At 39.2% G+C, this 18,843-nt stretch overlaps 1 protein-coding gene across 2 annotated transcripts; it reads left to right on the top strand.

Moving 5' to 3' along the window:
- Positions 1–841: 841 nt before the first annotated feature.
- On the top strand, positions 842–17,588 carry hmgcll1 (3-hydroxymethyl-3-methylglutaryl-CoA lyase like 1; the record flags this gene model as incomplete). 2 transcript variants are annotated; one of them, XM_080449986.1, is made up of 9 exons in its annotated part: positions 842–952; positions 1,931–2,011; positions 3,671–3,778; positions 4,346–4,441; positions 4,655–4,803; positions 5,973–6,036; positions 7,635–7,823; positions 15,643–15,768; positions 17,484–17,588. In XM_080449986.1, the coding sequence occupies 9 exons, from the start codon at positions 857–859 to the stop codon at positions 17,586–17,588; spliced, it is 1,014 nt and encodes a 337-aa protein (XP_080306112.1). The 2 variants fall into 2 exon arrangements, with proteins under 2 accessions (XP_080306112.1, XP_080306113.1); XM_080449987.1 differs by having other exon boundaries at positions 857–952; positions 1,934–2,011.
- Positions 17,589–18,843: the final 1,255 nt, after the last annotated feature.

Genomic DNA, 18,843 nt, shown 5'->3' with positions numbered 1-18,843 from the left:
AAGCTGTTCCTGAGTCCCCCCCCCCCCCCAGAGAAGGGTAGCGGTCTCTCATCACAGGCCCGTTTATCGTGGCAGGATGGTTGAGTGCTAGGACTTCATTAAGACCCTCTATTGTTAACATCTGGGTTCTGAAGAATGGGGCTTTCTCTGGTCAATTTTGCCCTGGCTTAACAAGGGATTTTATTACCGCGTGCAGTTGACATTGGCAGCAGTGGCACGTCTAGCAATGGAAACCCTTCAGCTGTTCAAGTCACAGGAGATCAATCAAAGCAACTTATTCCCTTGAAGCTCTGGGTTTTCTGCTGAAGCAGAGTGGTATATAGGGACACAGAATGACCCATGAGCACCTATCCTTAGTTAGGAAGCCGGCTGGAATCAAGCATCTTCCTCCTGTGTGAGTGTAGCTCAATACACAACCAGTTGTAAAACCATCAGAATAGTGGATACAAAATACCGGTTTCCACTACAAAACCCAAACCACAATGCACTGCTCATTCCTAATATTACATTCTGCCTCTCTCCACCCCCCACCCCCTCTCTCTCTCTGTCTGTCTCTCTCTCTCCCCCCTCTCTCTGTCTCTCTACCCCCCACCCTCCCTGTTTTGATGTGATCACCTCACGGCTAGGGATGTTGCTGCTATGGTTACTGCTGAGTCATTCTCCACTGCCGGCCGACATCTAATCCCATTTACCCGTGCAGCCAGGGCCCTCCATCATCCAGCCTATACATTAGCGTATTGATCCGTCCGTGCACGTCGCACGTGCTCGTTGCAGCAGAGCGTGAAAGACCTGTCTCCGAGAGTATAGATACTGGAAGGATACCGGCGCAAGAGGCACTAAGGGGCAGACATTTCGGATGGGTAACATCCCCACCACGGTGAAACACTGCATGAGATATGAGCAACTCGTTCAAGACTACCCATGGATGACAAACTGGCTTCAAGAGCACAAGGTAGGGGTGGTTATCTTGGCTTTTACTGCGCTGCACTGCACTGCACGTGCTGATGCTCTGGCACATGATGCTCTCATAACAGGGGGGGCTGCACGGTAACCATGTGGAAAGGGACAGATGGCATGAGATGCTATACTGTGCTTATGTAATGCTACCCGTGGTTTACTGTTAGGGTAAATTCTATTTCCACACAATATATTAGTGTTTATTTTTTGTATACGTTTGCTACAATAAAATCAACTAAATTTTCCATTAAATTAACCATACTTCATTACAGAGGCTTAACTCAGCTTCTCCTCTATTGAAAGATTTACAGTATGTCACATTAGAAATAAGAAATAGAATTAAGAGGGATATTGTGAAATATTCCTCTTATTTCCACAGCAGTGTAGTTCTACTCTGTATGAGGAATATACACATGAAATGTCACGTTTTTCATTGCAAGTGGACTGATCTCCACAACAGTTCAACAGCATAATTGTTTTGTTTTGTTTTGTTTTGTATCGTCAGATTTGACTCAGAGTCAGGGATGGCTTTCTGTCGACTGTTGATATGACTTTGATGGGTGTGGATCATACAATCTTCAATCATTTTAAGAATCAGTTTAAGAATTACACAGGGTCAAAGTCAAATCTATAGCTACTCCAAAGATGATGATTAGGAGAAGAAGGAGAATTCAATCCTAGACTGAAGGTACCATAGGGCTGGGCTATATGGACAAAATCAAATATCACAATATTTGTAAATATCTCAATATCAATATTGTGACGATAATATATACATTTTCTTTATCATTTTCAACAAATTCCTTTTTTCAAAAATAGTAAAAACAAAATGCACAACAAAATGCAAACACTTATCTCAACACGTCTCATATCTATATATAAGATAAATATATTGCCCAGCCCTAAACCTAACGATTGGTTAATCTTTGTGAATACTTACACTGAAAGTTATTCACCTTTGATATTGTTCCAGAGCATTTCATCAACACATGAGTATCCAGACTTTGTTAAAATTGTTGAAGTTGGGCCTAGAGATGGACTTCAAAATGAAAAGGTAACTAGAAAAAGTGCTCCTCGGAGCACAGGTCTCCGCCAGGTCAGGTAGGTTATTGTGGCCTCCTGGTGGTGCTATAATAGGCCAATGTTTAAAGGGTGCCATTTGTTCTTGGGCCTTGCACGGCAATCGGACACTGCATTCATGGTTTGAGGCATTTTGTGCAAAAAAAAGTTTTGCTAAATTAGACCTGCTGGTAGCGCTATAACAGGCCAATGTTAAAAAGGTGGCATTAGTTCCCAACATAGTGTGAATGTGCGTGCAAAGTTTGACCGCAATCGGATGGTGCGTTCATGATTTGCGGAATTTTGTTCAAAACAAGCCACTACAGCAAACTTTAGATGTCAATCTTAGCCAATGAGGATGGAATATGAAAAATCAAACACATCCGTCTTGATCACATGACTATGGCGATCATGTGTAACGATTTGCGTGAAATTTGGATAAAATTGGAAGGAGTAATATAAAAAAATTTGTTTTACATAAGTCGGCCTCCTGGTGGCGCTATAAAAGGCAGATGTGAAAAATGCAGGGCAAAGGTTTTTCCTTTACCTCTAGGAAGTGCGCATACAAAGTTTTACACAGATCGGTGCAGTTATAGGTAAAAACATGAATCGGCCTGTTATAGCGCCACCATGAGGCTGATTTGAAAATGTTCAAGTGGCATTTATTCCTCGGCATAGTGGGAATGTGCGTGCAAAGTTTCACGGAAATTGCATGCTGTGTTCATGATTTGAGGCATTTTGTTGAAAACGGAGCACTCCTGCAAACTTTGGAAGACATTTTGAGCCAATCAGAATGGAATATGAAAAATCTGAAAGACACATTTCGTTTAATGACTATAGAGATACTGTGTACCGATTTGCGAGATTTTTGGACAAAATCTGTAGGAGTACTGTCAAAAAATATGTTTTACACAAATCGGCCACCTGGTGGCGCTATAAAAGGCCCATGTGAAAAATTTGGGGCAGAAGTTGGGAATTGGCATCCAGGGAGTGTGTGTGCACAGTTTCGCTGCGATCAAGCCAACGGTGGCGGAGATTAGCTGCTCACAGACGGACACACACACACACACACACGGACGGACAAACGGACGGAGGGTAAAACATACTCTCTCGCCATGCCTTTCGGCCTGGCGGAGACAATAAGGTATATATTGGTATTTCCTTTCCTTGGATGATGACATCTTCAGTTTTGTAATAATATGCAAGAAATGGTGGTCACCTAGCTCTGGAAAAACTCAACATTACTGCCGTTTTCTTAAGCACGACAACTTGTTTTTCCACTATTGTCTGACACACATTTTACAATTTCTCTCAAATAATGTATGTATCAAATGAACACAAGCGACCTCAAATTCCACAAGAGGGATGTCTTGCGTTCCCTAGGGTAGTTTATATTCACTATGTTCTGCATGAGTCGTAACCACAATCATTTCCTTATTGCAGAACAGGAGATTTACAGATTGACACAATGACAGAACCTATACTTGTAAATAAGAAATAGTTTGCAAAGAATGCAAACTAGGCTGCGAGTGAGCGTAGTAAATCATTCTGATTGCAAAGACATGGCAGTAGAATTGGTCAAATGTCATTTGCTTTCAAACCTTGACTGGAATCATATCCAATAAAGACCTATTTCAATTCCATTGTTCTCCAGGAGATCGTTCCGACAGAGGTCAAAATCCAGCTGATCGACATGCTCTCAGAAACAGGCCTGCCTGTGATCGAGGCCACCAGCTTTGTCTCTTCAAAGTGGGTACCGCAGGTAATAACTCTTCTTCATGCACGGCAAAGAAGTGCTGAGTGATTTATTAGGTTCTCATTCTTCTCTGCGGGATGGTGGAGGAAAATCCTTCTTAAGTGTTGGACCCACAGATGTTAGGGAGGAAAATGTTGGTTTAGTTTCATAGCGTGTTTTTTCTTTCTGGACGATAAAATGTGCTACTACCAATGTCATGACAACAGACAAACAGCTATGCCGGTTTTCTCTTTTTTCTTCTTAGTATTGTATTTGTTCCTTATGGATTTGTACAATGCTGTCCAAGTCCTGAACATGAAACCGTTGCTCTAGTATAGTGTATGGTAATCCAGATCAGATTAATCTGGAGGGTTAACCACATGAACCCAACACAGTGTCCCTATTCTGGGCTTGTCATAATAGGCAAACATTCTGCAAAAATAGGCAAACATTCGGCAGAAAGTTAAGAACATTTGGCAAAAATAGCAGATCTACAACGTGTTGTGAGATTGTAGATCGGCTATTTTATGAACAACAAAGGGTATACGATTTAAGTGGTTAATTATCTGCATAATGTCTTTACCTCCCATTAAGATGGCAGATCACACCGACGTTCTTCAGGGAATCCGGAGGTCACCTAATGTTCAGTATCCAGTTTTGACACCTAACATGCATGGCTTCCAGGATGCTGTAAGCATTAATTCATAAATAATTAATTTTGAGAAATACTATAACTTTTTGTTTCATTTTGTGAGGTTGATGCTTAGAGCAATATAATTTGTGGAGTTGTCAAAAGCTTAACTGATGCCTCTGCGAAAAAGGGTCGAGCAACATGTCAGGTGCGACAAAGCATCAATTAGGCTTGAATGTGTGTTATACTGTCCATTTTCTCTCTGGGTTAAGGTCGCAGCTGGTGCTACTGAGGTGGCTGTGTTTGGGTCAGCATCTGAGACCTTCAGTAGACATAATATCAACTGTTCCATCGATGAAAGTATGCTTAGGTTTGAGGAGGTCATTAACACCTCCAAAGAACGACAAATTCCAGTCCGTGGGTTTGTATTCTTTAAATTATAACGTCCCTTTTAAAATCTGTTTTATTCACTTCATGCTGTAAAACTAACGAAGCCATTCACTCTTCATACTAAATCAAAATCATTTTTTTTTCTATATGCAAGGAAGCACGCACACAATCCAGAATTAATAGCTTCATAGCGAAGTTCCAGATGTGTAATAAGTTATTCTATGCATTATTAAACCACAAGTCCAGATGTGTATTAAAGTGTGTGGGAATTTCTTCAGTAGCTGTTTATGCTGCATGTTGGAAAATAAAGTGATGGTGATGTATTCATTTAACAAAAAGGATTCCCGGTTGATATGAGATCCACTTGAAGAGCAAAATTAGGTATTGTCTACAGTTTATCATCAAGAATAGTTAACAGTAAATCTCCTAGAAGTTGTACAGGAAAAATAAACTACTTCAAATGTTAACTCATATTTTAGTCAGTGGAGATGTCCTACAGATCAGCGCAGGGTGCCAAACATTCAGCAATGATCCAAAAATATTGATCCTCCATGTTTGTCATGGTCCAGACACTAACTGCAATGGCAATGCTCAATTGCATTGCCATTCTAATATTATACACAATCCTGTGACCCAATACATAGCCTACCTCCTGCAACCCAAGTTTGGGTCGTCCAAAGCAGTGGTGGACAGTAACTAAGTATTACCATGAGTACTTAGTAATACTTAGCACACGACTTTCAGTCTGCTACATTTTAAATAAAAATATTGTACTTTTGACTACATTTCTATGAAGGGACTCATGGGACCCAAACTTAAAATATATATATTATTAATTAACCACTAAAGCCCCATTAAGCCACAAATAGTGACAATAGCAAATCTACAAGCTCATGCAAATGCAATGCAAATGTCTGAAATTACTTTCACATAATTTGTGTTCTAAATTTCAATACACCAATGCATTATTGATATTAAAAAAAGAAAATGTACTTTGTAATTTGTACTTTTGAATAGGCCTACTTACTTGTACTTTGTCCACCACTGGTCCCAAGTCCCACCATTTGTGCACCACCACTATGGAAAGAGCAAAGACCTGTTAGTTTAGCTCACTTCTCTTTTGAAAAAACATGATTATTAAATTGCATTGATTCATATTATAGGACAATATTGTTACTAATGCATCTCGTCCTATTTCAGATATGTTTCTTGTGCACTAGGGTGTCCACATGAGGGATACATTGACCCAGCTAAAGTTGCAGAGGTAAGATGAACCTTGTCAGACCACCTCAAACATCTTCACTTGTGCATTTCAACTCAGAGGGAATTTCACTGAATGTTAGATATATTACCGTTTCCCAAACAGTGGGTTGGGATAAATTTTCGTGGGTCGCCAGTGAATGTGTCTTTATTTTTTTGTTTCCTCCATTTTGTTGTTAAAAAAGATTTTCTATAGGTTTCCACAGCAATTCACACATTTTCATGATTTGAAAACAAATTCAAACCTTTTTTCAAAAATAATTGAATAAAATTCCCCAAATTAGAAAACAAATGTTGCATTGTGAGCTAGTAGATTTGCTATTTTCACTGTTTGGGTCCCAGGCAAACATCTGATTTCTCTTTTGGGTCTTGATCGAGCTAAAAAGTTTGGGAACCACTGGCCTATTAGCCTCGGAAACCCATGCCTTTTTTTTGGCAGTTTAGTGGGCTACTGTATAGACCCCTTAACAGACGACGTCACACTGGTTGCAAGCATCATACTGGTTGCAAATGAAACCCATTCTGTCAGGTCTCGCTAGGACGCGCAGCACTAGCCAACATACAAGAGGGGGTTGGAGTGTGCTGAACAGTGGCGTAACTGAGGGGTAGCAAGTGATGCGGTGCGGGGGGGCCACCAACAGGGGGGCCCGCCTGCGCTGATACAAATATTTTTACAGCAAAAAAAAAGAAAAAAGTTGATTTATATTGGTCAAATAGAACCAAATTAGACCCAAAATTTGCGCGCGTGCATGTACGTGGGCCTCACGTGAAACTCCCGCGGGGAGGCCCCGCGATTCTGCGTTACGCCACTGGCGCTGAAACCAGTGTACCCCAAAACAACAGGTTGAGAATTGATTGCATGAATCACCTGTGCATCCAGTCTAAATCTTGGTAAACAAATAATTGGTCTATTCATTTGTATTCATTTTAGCCTGCTTAGCCTATAGAAAAAATACCCTATCCTGACCTCCAACCTACAGTATAGTCACACCCATGTTCACCTGCTAAGAATGAGGTGAACATGAATCAAACTTGAATAGAAAAGAAGATTGTCTGGGGATAAGAACATATTTTTGTCTTCATTGTAAACTGATCTCAGTGCTCTAATAAAAAAAAACTTATTTCGATGTAAAAGTTCAGAAAAACGTCACAAGCCATTCTTCTTTTCATCGTCAATTCCCCGCAGGCGTGCCGTGCATCAGTGTGATTATCAAGACTGGTTCTCTGGTTTCAAACTACTTCATAAGAGATGTTCATGTTGTTGTCGTAGCCAATTATCAAACCTACACACTGTAAAATGAGAAAAAAGTGTTCAAATGTTACCTTTAAATGATCTAATCTAGTATGAACTCTTTACTAAAGTAGTCGATATCGATATGCCAGCTAAACCATGCAAGTGGCCATATTTAACTGTAGTAAACATGCGTACGTAATTGACTGACCACTAGAGGGCTCTATCCTGCACAAGTGGGCCTATCTGAAGGGCAAGAACATAATTTCAAATTATCTTGATTTAGGGGTATAATATCACTGAAATTATAGACGCAAGACCATAGAGAACATAATATAGTAAAACAGCATCTGTGTTGTTCTTTGTTATAGGTGGCAAAAAGGTTATATGGCATGGGCTGTTATGAGGTGTCCCTGGGAGATACCATTGGTGTTGGCACTCCAGGCTCCATGGTGAAGATGCTGCAGAGTGTAATGAAAGAGGTGCCTGTCAGTGCTTTAGCAGTTCACTGCCATGATACCTATGGGCAAGCACTGGCCAACATCCTCACTGCACTCCAGGTAAAAAATACTCTTATAATATCCCAAATAATAATGAGGATGATAAAATGAAATGGCCCCATTAATGTCCATATTGGGTAGTAAAACCATAATGGACCCAATGAACACCTTGACAATGCTACTAGTGCAATTAATACAGGTACCCAAGTTCAAGTTCATGAACAAACATAGTTTTCACTTATTTAAAAATACATTATTGCTACATAATTCAAATACTATAGTCTACAGTAGGCTATATAAAAAGGGGTCAGTTGACCTTTTCCTTTCCTAGCTCTACTAGCCTACAAAAAAACGTGTTGCTCTCTGAACTATGAGGAGGAGCCTTTTGAATGATGCAAAAATGTAAACTTTAAGGTAAAGCTTTCTCCAAGAAATACATTGAGTTAAATTATCTTAACTTAGGGATATAATATCAATGAAATGATAGACGCAAGACCATAGAGAACATAATATAGTATAAAAGCATCTACCTACCAGCTCTAGTGTGATGGTTGTCTCTATGTTGGTGTCACACCAGTCGCTCAACATCTGAGGACAGAGGATATATATATATATATATATATATATATATATATATATATAGGAAAGGGAATGGAATCCAGATTGTGCCAAAAGTTGAGCAGAGGACCTTTTACTATATGGATGTTTGGTGGTGGGACATGGTAACTCTGGAAAGAGGTTGTGTGAGGAACTGGAAAATTGTGAAATCTCACAATGTTGGATACATGGACCTGGCATCTCTGGAGTATGAGTTTGATTGATTGATTGAATTCTTTGTTAGTCAGAAAAGTAAACAGCATGTGGAACAGTCAGACATTAAGGCTAAAAGGATAACACAAAACAGTCCTGGGGACTCAGAATAAGGAGAGTTGGAGGACTACGTCTCCTGGATAAAAGGAGGAGGGGAGTCCTGACATCTCTAGGAGAGAGGAGGAAACCTGGGTATTTCTTGTAAAGTGTAAAGAAAAAAGAAAAAAGATGATCGCTTTATGAGGGATGTGAAATATTCCATTGATTTCTCTTGCAGAGATCTGTAGGAATTCTGGCTCACAAATCCTGGCATCTTTTAGAGGAGGAGGACACATTCTTCTTTGGAGTTTGACATAGAGAAGCTCTCTCCTCTTTGTAAGAAGATGGCAGCTATGAAAAAGATTTTTATTTCTTGGCATCTCTGGTTTATTCTGAGAGGACAGAGAGACGGGAAAGAGAGTCAAAATGTGGTCAGCACCCCAAACCTGCCTCATTTTTAAAGGTGTTTGGAAGCCTGCAAGTACTTTTAAGTTCTGGCTCGGTGCCCTGGCAAGGATGATGATGAATGCAAACATTATTGAGGGGATCAGGATACATCTTTTGCATAATATTAGAGATATGTTACCCGAGAGAATGAGAACAGGAACATTTAAAATTAGAATAGAGATGGTGATTCTTATAGATTCAATTTAGTTATTTCAAGTGCATGTATTGGTGTTTTATATGCCCTCATGTTCCCTGTTAGACCTTAACCACATGAACCCTAGCATCACTATTCTGGGCATGCCATAATAGGTGAACATTCGGCACCTATTACGCCAATGCGTCAAAGATAGATTTGCACAGATCCTTAATCTTGTACAAATAAAACTTTTAGCTGAAAAACAAAACACCAGCACCAAATTTTTGTTTTTATAACTTTCGGAGTAATTGTGGAATATAATATGGCACAATTAAATCCAAGTATCCAGCCCACATGGATAGGCGGGCGGATGCAGGTGAGTGCCTTGCATGGTTTCCTCCACCATCGTGTGTCTGAATTAGTGAATGATACGTGCTTTTGAGAAAGGCACTGCATACTAAATGCAGCATTTCACATTTTATTTACCACTTAGGCATCCACTTTGAGCTCTCATAAATAGAGATATCACTTGTCTTACTGTACAAATTGTTTCATATTCTCAATGTTATTATATGCATTCGAATGACACAATGAGTAGGGTGTTAAAATAATCACTTGCCTTTTAATACAATCTAATCTCATTTTAATTTGTCCAAATAAATTTTGCACCCATTAAAAAGATTTTTTTGACCGGCGGTCTTCAAATTGTTGGCTACGGAATGAAAAAAAAAGTCGATGAATTCAAGGCTTCATGGGGTGTGTAATTGATAGAGAATAAGTATTGTTGGGGGTGAACTACTCCTTTAAGAGGATGGATATCTAGAGCTCAAAAAGACAGAAAGAATAAGTTCTTTAACCGTTCATTCAAAATGTCTGAAAATTATACCTTCAAATTAAGAACAACCACATTTTTGCTATTTCATATCCAGAGTAATAGCATGGAACCAAAAAGTGTTTTCAGCTGTAATGTGTCACTACACATCATTATGAATGTATCCACTGTTTGGTGTGTATTAAGGTCGTCCTGTTTTCTTCAAAACAAAATGTGTAGATTACAATGAGACACAGGAGAGCAGGACCCATCAGTCAACACTGAAGGGGGCATTAAGAAACATGATCTAACCCTCGCCACAAAGGAAAATGATTCCGGAACTGCCCACTGGAAAAAAAAATCCCAGAATCTTAATGAACATAAGATATTTCCAATGGGCCCTCCCATCAGAGGACTCATGCATTGTTGTGAAGAAAAGGAGCTTTCATGGAACATTAATAACGCTCTACGACGCCTAAGATCACAAACATCTAATTAGGTAGACAAAAACCTTTGGGGAAAGCCCTCCTCTCATCACTTCCCCATAGCGAACCTAAAACTTGTGAGGGAAAGTGGACATAAAACAGAGGTAATACAGATATGGCTGTATCAGTTCTCTGGGGCTCATTGTCTTAGCAGAGGATAGTTGCTCATCGGGGCTGGGTGGGTCAGCAGATGTGAGGGGGTCGACACAATGGCTCACCTATTCAGTGTCTGTCTGACAAAGCCAGTGAGAGAGCTAGGTGGAGAGACGGTTCCCCGAGGGGCTCCGAACTCATCTGTCGCTTGGTTGTTGAGCTATCTGACAATGCTGTGCTTAAAGGCCAGTGGAAGATGATCCGTTCACTGGCCGCTAACTGAGCGCATATATGACAAATGGCACTGCAACTGCAGCTGCAACTCTGGAGCTGGGATTGATCTGCAAACCTCTCAGGATAAACCGAGGGGCTTCAGTCACGGTCAAGTGAGAACATTGGTCCAAGAGGAATACAGAAATTCACTCAGAACCGAAGAAAGACCAAAATGACTGTTTGATTTAACTTTTAAAGTATTCATTCATGCTTTACAAATCATGATGTACTATGTTCTCTACACTTTGTGCTGCTGATTCTGTGAAATTCCCCTCTGAGGAATGTATTCATCATGGCTGCCTGCTGACCACAGAAATAATCATAGCCAAGGATATTTAACATTTGTTCACTCACACAAACAAAATGGAAATGAAAGATTTTTATCATAGCTTTTCATTACTGGGTGCCAGTAGGCCACGACACCAACTGGGAGAGAAATGAATACCCCCAACCTTGTCAACCCTGAGTCACCTCTTTTGTTCATGATAAAGACATTCCATGCTCTTTGTACCTTTTTTTTTTCCTTTTTTTTTTCAGGAGTTCTGGGGGTCTTTGTTACAAACCTACTCCTGGCAGGTCCCACAATGAGAAAGTGTGTACTTAGATTTCACCATCGAGGCAGGGAAATATATTTCATCTCGTCCAGCTTTTCACCATAACCTACTGTATGCTAGCTGCTGCCGACTTGTTAGGTAGATGAATGAACTGTTCGGCTTTCAGTATCGTCCCACGCCATGTCTATTCACCAGGTAGTATTTAATCAGTTCAAAATAATTGCCAAAAGTGGATAAATTAGTTTGTTCTACAAAAAAACTGGTTAGATAGTTTGTGAGGTTTCTAGAAATATAATGTGTATCCCTTCGTGTGAGACTGGTTTCATGAGAATACTTTTTATAATACATGTTAAGTGGATAGACCCCCTGACATTTATTGTATTTATATATTTATAAATATTTGTATTTAAATATTTGATCATATTTATTTGCCAGATGGTTGAGCATATCTAACCACCAAAATGTGTCTCTTTCACACAGCTTGGAAATAATGTGTCATTGATCATGTAGAGTCTTTCAGATGCATTATATGCGCAGTCACACAAAAAGAACCTTGGGTCATTTAAATTGAATTGAATAATTACATTTATATTAGCAATGTGACATATTATATAATTATGTACTGAAGTTACATAAGAGGTCAATTGTATATGCAGCCCTGGAGAGACTAACCATCTACTATAGTATTTTGTGATAGTGATTACTGATTGTAATACAGTGACGAACACACAATAGATCTTTTATGTGATTTCAATGGTTACAATTCACAATGAAATTGTGGCATACAGTAAGATATAAGATAACATGATGGAAGCAGCGGTGGAAGAAGTACTCACATTTTAGCAAAAGTAAAAGTACCAATACCACAATGTAGAAATACTGTTACAAATAAAAGTCTGGTATTAAAATTTTACTTCAGTAAAAGTTCAAAAGTATTCGCATTAAAATATACTTAAGTACTGAAAGTAAAAGTACTCATTTTGCAGAATGTCCCATTTCACAAGTTTCCAAATGTATTAAAAAAAAGATATAAAAAAAGATCTATAAGCTCACAGCGCGTCGCTAACAGTGAGCTTGTAGATCGGCTATTTTCAAATAGCCCAAGTATGCATAGGGCTGATGTGGTTAATGCATGTTTTGTAGTAATAATCAAAATCCACAAAGTAACCAGTAACTAAAGTTTAAACTTTTTTTTTTTTTTTTTAAGTACAATATTTGCCTCAGAGATGTAGTGGAGTAGAAGTAAAAGTATTGAAAATTGGAAACACTCCAGTAAAGTAAAAGTAAATCCTCAAAAGTGTACTTAAGTACAGTACTTGAGTAAATGTACTTAGTTACTTTACACCACTGTGTGGAAGTGTGATGTAGGTATCTGTATGAGTGAGCCAATGAACACAGGAGGTGCAGCCAACAAGGTACTGTAGATGTTTACTTTCCTCAAAGATTAGGACTACTTTCCTACTGATTACCACATGCTCAACACAATTAGTCTAACCACTGTAGCGCTATACAGTATACTTTGATGTACAACAAGTAGTGAAAATTGCAGATCTACAAGCTCACGAGTGATGCGTCATGTTGTGACCTTGCAGATTGGCTGTTTTAACTGTGAAAAAATTAAAACGATTTGAAACTTTTTGAACATGTACCCAAAATAGGAATGCCATGGTAAATGTGGTTAAACACGTCGCTGAACATAACCACAAAGGGATAAAACTCAACTCCAAGATAAAACCTTCTGCCATATTCAGGCATAGGCTATAATGCATACATGTCATCATTGATGATTTCCCATTCATATAATTCCGTATTCCGGTTGTCACTAAAATAATTGTATGAAATGCCTACTTTACAGTTCAATTCACACTACGGTATGCTGAATCTATCCTTTCCATTCATTGACTTTTTGTCACTCATTTTCATGCAATGGCATGTTTATTTATTAAATCTGTCCAATGTTATGGATATTTTACATGGAAATAGTTCCTTTCACATTCATGGATCGTGTGAAAGTAAAAGACAACATCATTGCTTCATTCCATTCAATGAACATTCTCTCTCACTCTCCCTCTCTCTGACGCACTTATGAAACCATAATAGGAGCTTGTACATCTCCAAACTGGTCCACTTACAATGTAGAATGTCAACAAGCTTATCCAAAATCAAGTGAGCTTGAAAACGGTTCAACATAGGGTGTCCTTTTCCCAGGAATGTATTGTTTTTATATAGCCATGGCTGACTGAATGTGGCTATTTAACAGCAAATCCACATCTGGTTTCTGGGCAGTGTGAAGCTAATTGAACACTGGCAAGTTGGGGTTTTCTGACCACCAAACTCTGCGTGATTAGCGTCCAGGGGAACGGGGCATGCTGTTGAAGGGGATCGTTGTTCCCTTGTCTTTTGTTCCCCTCAGAAACAGTAGAACCCCCCGAAGAACCCTGGCCTTTACACGACTAACAGCTGAAAGTGAAAGCATTGGCATGGTAGATTACAACTCTGTGTTTATACAACAAAAAAGTCTGCCCAGTACAATATCCTGCTCTGGCTTTAACCAAGGTCTGGAAATCTCGTGCACAGCACACACACCGGAGTGGATCCCCTCCCTCCTTCTAGCACCCCCCACCCCCCCAGCCCCCACCTCCCCTCCCTCCTCCTCTTCTACCCCTGCCAACACAAACAGTAATTATAGCTGGCTCAGACAGCCCCTTAAAGAAGTACAGCCTTGTCTGGAAGAGAAGGCACCAATTAGGAGCATTGTTCAAAAAGGCTACAGAGGTTCTAATAATTTTGTTTGCCTGGTTTTGTCCCCCGAGGGGGAAAAAACCCTGCGTGACTCCACGTTGAGGTGACCTGACCTGATGCCACTCAGAGGTCAGGATCGCTGTGTTCATTTAGTCTCACTGTGGGATCCCCTGACATTTGGCCGTGCCATGAAAGCTGGGAAACATCTTTAATATTCTCCTGACAGTCCCAGGGACATATGGAAAACATCCTGATATCTTGACCTGTGTTGCTGCGAAGACAAAGGTTATACTTGTAGTTGTTGAATTATACAAGCGAGACCCACGATCCACAGGATGTACACATAGTAGTAAAGTACTTTTATCTCTGATGCTGAAACCTATATTCTCTTGGTGGATAATAAAAGCTTAATAGAAATAATGATTCTTTAGAATATTAAAATTGCCTTCCTTATTCTTCATCTCTTTACCATGAAATAGGGTATGTACACAGTTAAGTAATAGTAATAGTTTTCTATAATCATAACAGGTGATGTGCAGATAACTAACAATTTCTTATTGATCATACAGTATATTTTGCATACTTATATCTTTAGCGTCTTTAAGAAAAGTAGGTTTAAGCATTTTCTAAGAAACATTTGGGAGTGTTTCAGTTTGGTAAAACTGTCCAACAAAAGCAAGGATATGCAGGGGAACAACTCAAAACGCGTCATTAACTCTCATATGGAGGCCAGATACTTGGTATTGTAGTCAGGGAAAATGTATTTTCCCACAAAACGGAAAATCTTGTAAAATAAAAAATAAAAAAATAAAAACATTCAAACAAAATCTGAAATTAATTTACCGTTAGGTCTAAGTGCTCTTCACATGGGTGTTATATAGTTACACATGGTGACCGGTCTAGAAAATTGGAACATTATGATGCAAGACATAGACCATCTGTGGTGGTCCTGTTGTCGGCAGTGGACAAAATAAATAGTGAAATAATGCATTACTAGTTACAGATGCATCAAAAAGGTTCAAAGAAAAAGGCTCTGAACCATCATGTACAATAATTGTATCATAAGACATGTGTATAGCAAACGAAAAGTCCCCGAATTAAGTGCCATGAAAGTGCATCCACATCATTAAGGGAAACGTAGCTGGTAAAAACAGGATCATCCAAGAATCAGAAACATATGACTTGTCCTGTTCAACATTTATTATGTTCCTCTCTTCTGAGCAAGGCCATAATTATGTGGGTACTGGTGGTTTAAAATGACAAAGAGGATGAGTAAGCCATATTGCGGGACATTTTGTGCCCACTCATGTTCAAGGCACAAGCCAACAGTTCTCCTAAACAGCTGTAAAACATGGTCTCCAGCCCTGGCAAAGGGTTCAGTGTGCCAAACAGAACAATCAAATAGAATAAGGGTCATTGTTCTAGGGATTTTACCTGTGGGTTAAGGCTGCGTGGAGGTGCTGAATGTCTCTCTTGTGTTTCTGTGCAGATGGGGGTTTGTGTGGTAGATTCCTCGGTAGCGGGTCTGGGAGGATGCCCGTATGCTCAGGGTTCATCTGGCAATGTTTCAACAGAGGATGTTCTCTACATGCTCCACGGCATGGACATTGAAACTGTAAGTGTTCACAATAAATTCCCGTGTTGACCACTTTAAAAAACCTGGTTTACCAATTATGGGCACGTCATTACAGGCAAAAGCCAGGGAAAAAAGAAAATACCTTTCAAAAATAGCAGAAATTGCAAATCTACAAGCTCACAACACATCACAATGTGATGCATTAATTGTGAGCTTGTAGATCGGCTATTTTTGCTATTCGTGACAAAGTACGTGGTTGTGGTTAATTTAACTGTACAAATGGAACCAAATGGACCCATCCATTTAGTAACATTTGTACACTCTCTGTGCTAAATTAACATTAAGGATTCTACTGTGGTCCTCTGTGCGTTTGGAGAGATTTTATATAGGATATTTTGTCCTTATCAGCATATATCGCATTCACCTGCACAGTGTTCAGTGGTCATGAGATATGCCTACATGTGTACATTGCCATCTTTCAAATATAATATTAATTTGACTCTTTAATGCCAGTGGTTTGCTTAACTGCTGTGAGCTCACTGTACACTAGTGTCCTACTGTCTTCTTGACAACAATTTGCTTTACAATTGCTCCCCCTGCTGGTGGTTCCCAAACTTCTTTACTTGGAGCACCCTTCTCGACCTGTGGGTCGGGACCCCCAGGAGGGTCCCCACGTGATTTGGGGGGGGGGTTCCCAGATGAAAATTTAAGGACTTTTAAGAGCTTTTTAACAAAAAAATAAAATGAAATGAAAAAGACCATTACTGAATCAAAAGTAATCGACAAACTATACTATAAAAACTGGTCAAACATTGGCCAAATTGTCAAATAATATAAGAAAGAGGCAACATTTTTGAAAATAAGAGATCTACAAGCTCACAACGCCTTGTGTTGCGAGAGCTTGTAGATCGGCTATTTTCACAATATTATATATATATGTGGAACAGAGTCACACTAAATGTAACGTAATGCCTTAACTCCTACAATTCCAAGTGCTTGTCAGGGGGGGGGGGGGTCCCCACTAGTTCAAATATGATTATTTTGGGGGGTCCCCAGTTCAAATATGATTATTTTGGGGGGCCCACAGTTCAAATATGATTATTTTGGGGGGTCCACGGTCCCCAGTTCAAATATGATTATTTTGGGGGGTCCACAGTTCAAATATGATTATTTTGGGGGGTCCACAGTTCAAATATGAATGATGTTGTGGGGTCGCGGCCTGAAAGGGTTGAGAACCACTGCTCTAGACGTGCTGGCACACACGGATGCACACACACACACACTTGTGCTTTACAGACATGTCAACTACTTCTCGTATGACCAATAGCAAAAAAAAAAGCCAATCTACAAGCCCACAATCGGCTGATATTTGGCACCACCCAAGGGGGGCCCGAACCCCAGTTTGGGAATCACTATAGTAGAGCATAGCCATTATTTTTTTAAAGATATCCAACTGAAAGCCTACAATATTTCTGCCATTAGCTGCCCATTAGTCCAGTTGCCACTTCCAAATTGTTTTCCACAGGTCCTCATCACTAATACTTTCAAAAAATACTTTTGGGAAATTACAAATACAGAGGCAGAGAATGACATCTTTAAAATGATGTACATCACCATAGTCAATATATATCTTTTTTAAAAGTGTTCAATTCAAAACTTTTTTTTAGTACAGGTAATTGGGGATGGCAATAACGGTAGATTAATATTTATGAGCTTGTAGCGAAGGTTTACTTGTCATTACTGATTCATTACAGGGAGTGGACCTTTCCAAAGTGATTGAGGCCGGCGACTTCATCTGCAAAGCTTTAGACCGCAAGACCAACTCCAAGGTTGCTCAAGCAAGAAGCAGATCATTGTAACTTAAAAGTAGAAATACTTGACTACTTTCTCATCCAAATATTTTTGCTATCGTTGCTGCATATAGATTTGATGCCTATGCTATTGTATTATAAGTGTATTGCTTTTGTCTATATAAAGGCATTTTACAAAACGTATCCAAAGACATTGACATTTGTAAAACTAATCACCACATTTTTCAAGTAGCCTACATTCCAAGTCAGTTGTGTTATATTCAGGAGTCTACTATACTAGGCACTGAATTACAGTATAGTGATAACATTTAATTGTGAATGCTAATTATAACATGTTAGGGTCCTCTACAGTTAATTTACTGTTTTATGTAGTTGAAATGAGATAAAGGTCTAGGATTCTTAAAGTGATATTGGTTTTGAAATAAAGACATGACATATCTGCCTTCATATGAAATGTTATTCATAGCTGCTACTGCCTTTTGTCAATTTTACAGACAGGCAATCCAATGCTTGTCAACTACATGGAAAATTGGATCAAGCTGTTCATGAAATGGTTGCCGCAATGACTCCAACACAGTGTCTGACTCTTCCAGTCTTTCACCGGGTGTGACACTGTATCTACGTAAATGAGGCTTTCAGTGAACTCCTATGCATGCCAAGTGAGGTCAATGAAGGATCTATGTTGCTGAAAGTTTCACGCTTCTTACAAAAAGTGCACGATTTTATTGCTAATCCGCTGCACTATAACACTATTGTTATATAGTGTAATGCAAACATATTCAGATTCTATCTATATATATATATATATATATATACAAAAAAATATTCAGATTCTAGTATAAAAGCATGACAGTAGAATGCTAAACTTAACGGTCCTCTCCTCCGTTTACATAGTAATCTGCTGTTAAAAAACATAATATGTATTTAATGTTCAATTCTGTTGATGCATCAGTCAATACCATTGAAGTACTAATGATATTTACAGACGTAATCTCAAAGGCAACCTTTAGGGGGCAGTAATAGTCAGTGTGGTAGTTGTTTTACCTTACATGTTGCATTTATCCCTCATTAACACCCTCACATGCATAGACAGACACAAATCCATAAGTACAAAGTGCAGTACATTATCCCTCTAACTACAGTATAATCATAGTGTACATAGCCTATGAGACAATAAAAAAGAAGGAGAATGACAATAAGATTGTCTATATTAAGTTACTTAGAAAGCAAACTTGTGACTGGAGCAGCTCCAAAATTCTAAAGTTGTAAAAGGATGTGGTAAGGATGAGTGAACACACTATTG

This window comes from Gymnoscopelus braueri (genome assembly GCF_963280865.1).
Source record: "Gymnoscopelus braueri genome assembly, chromosome: 14".
NCBI classification, from domain to species: domain Eukaryota; kingdom Metazoa; phylum Chordata; class Actinopteri; order Myctophiformes; family Myctophidae; genus Gymnoscopelus; species Gymnoscopelus braueri.
The sequence above is the reverse complement of the archived record's forward strand: the minus strand, read 5'-3'. Positions and strand labels throughout refer to the sequence as shown.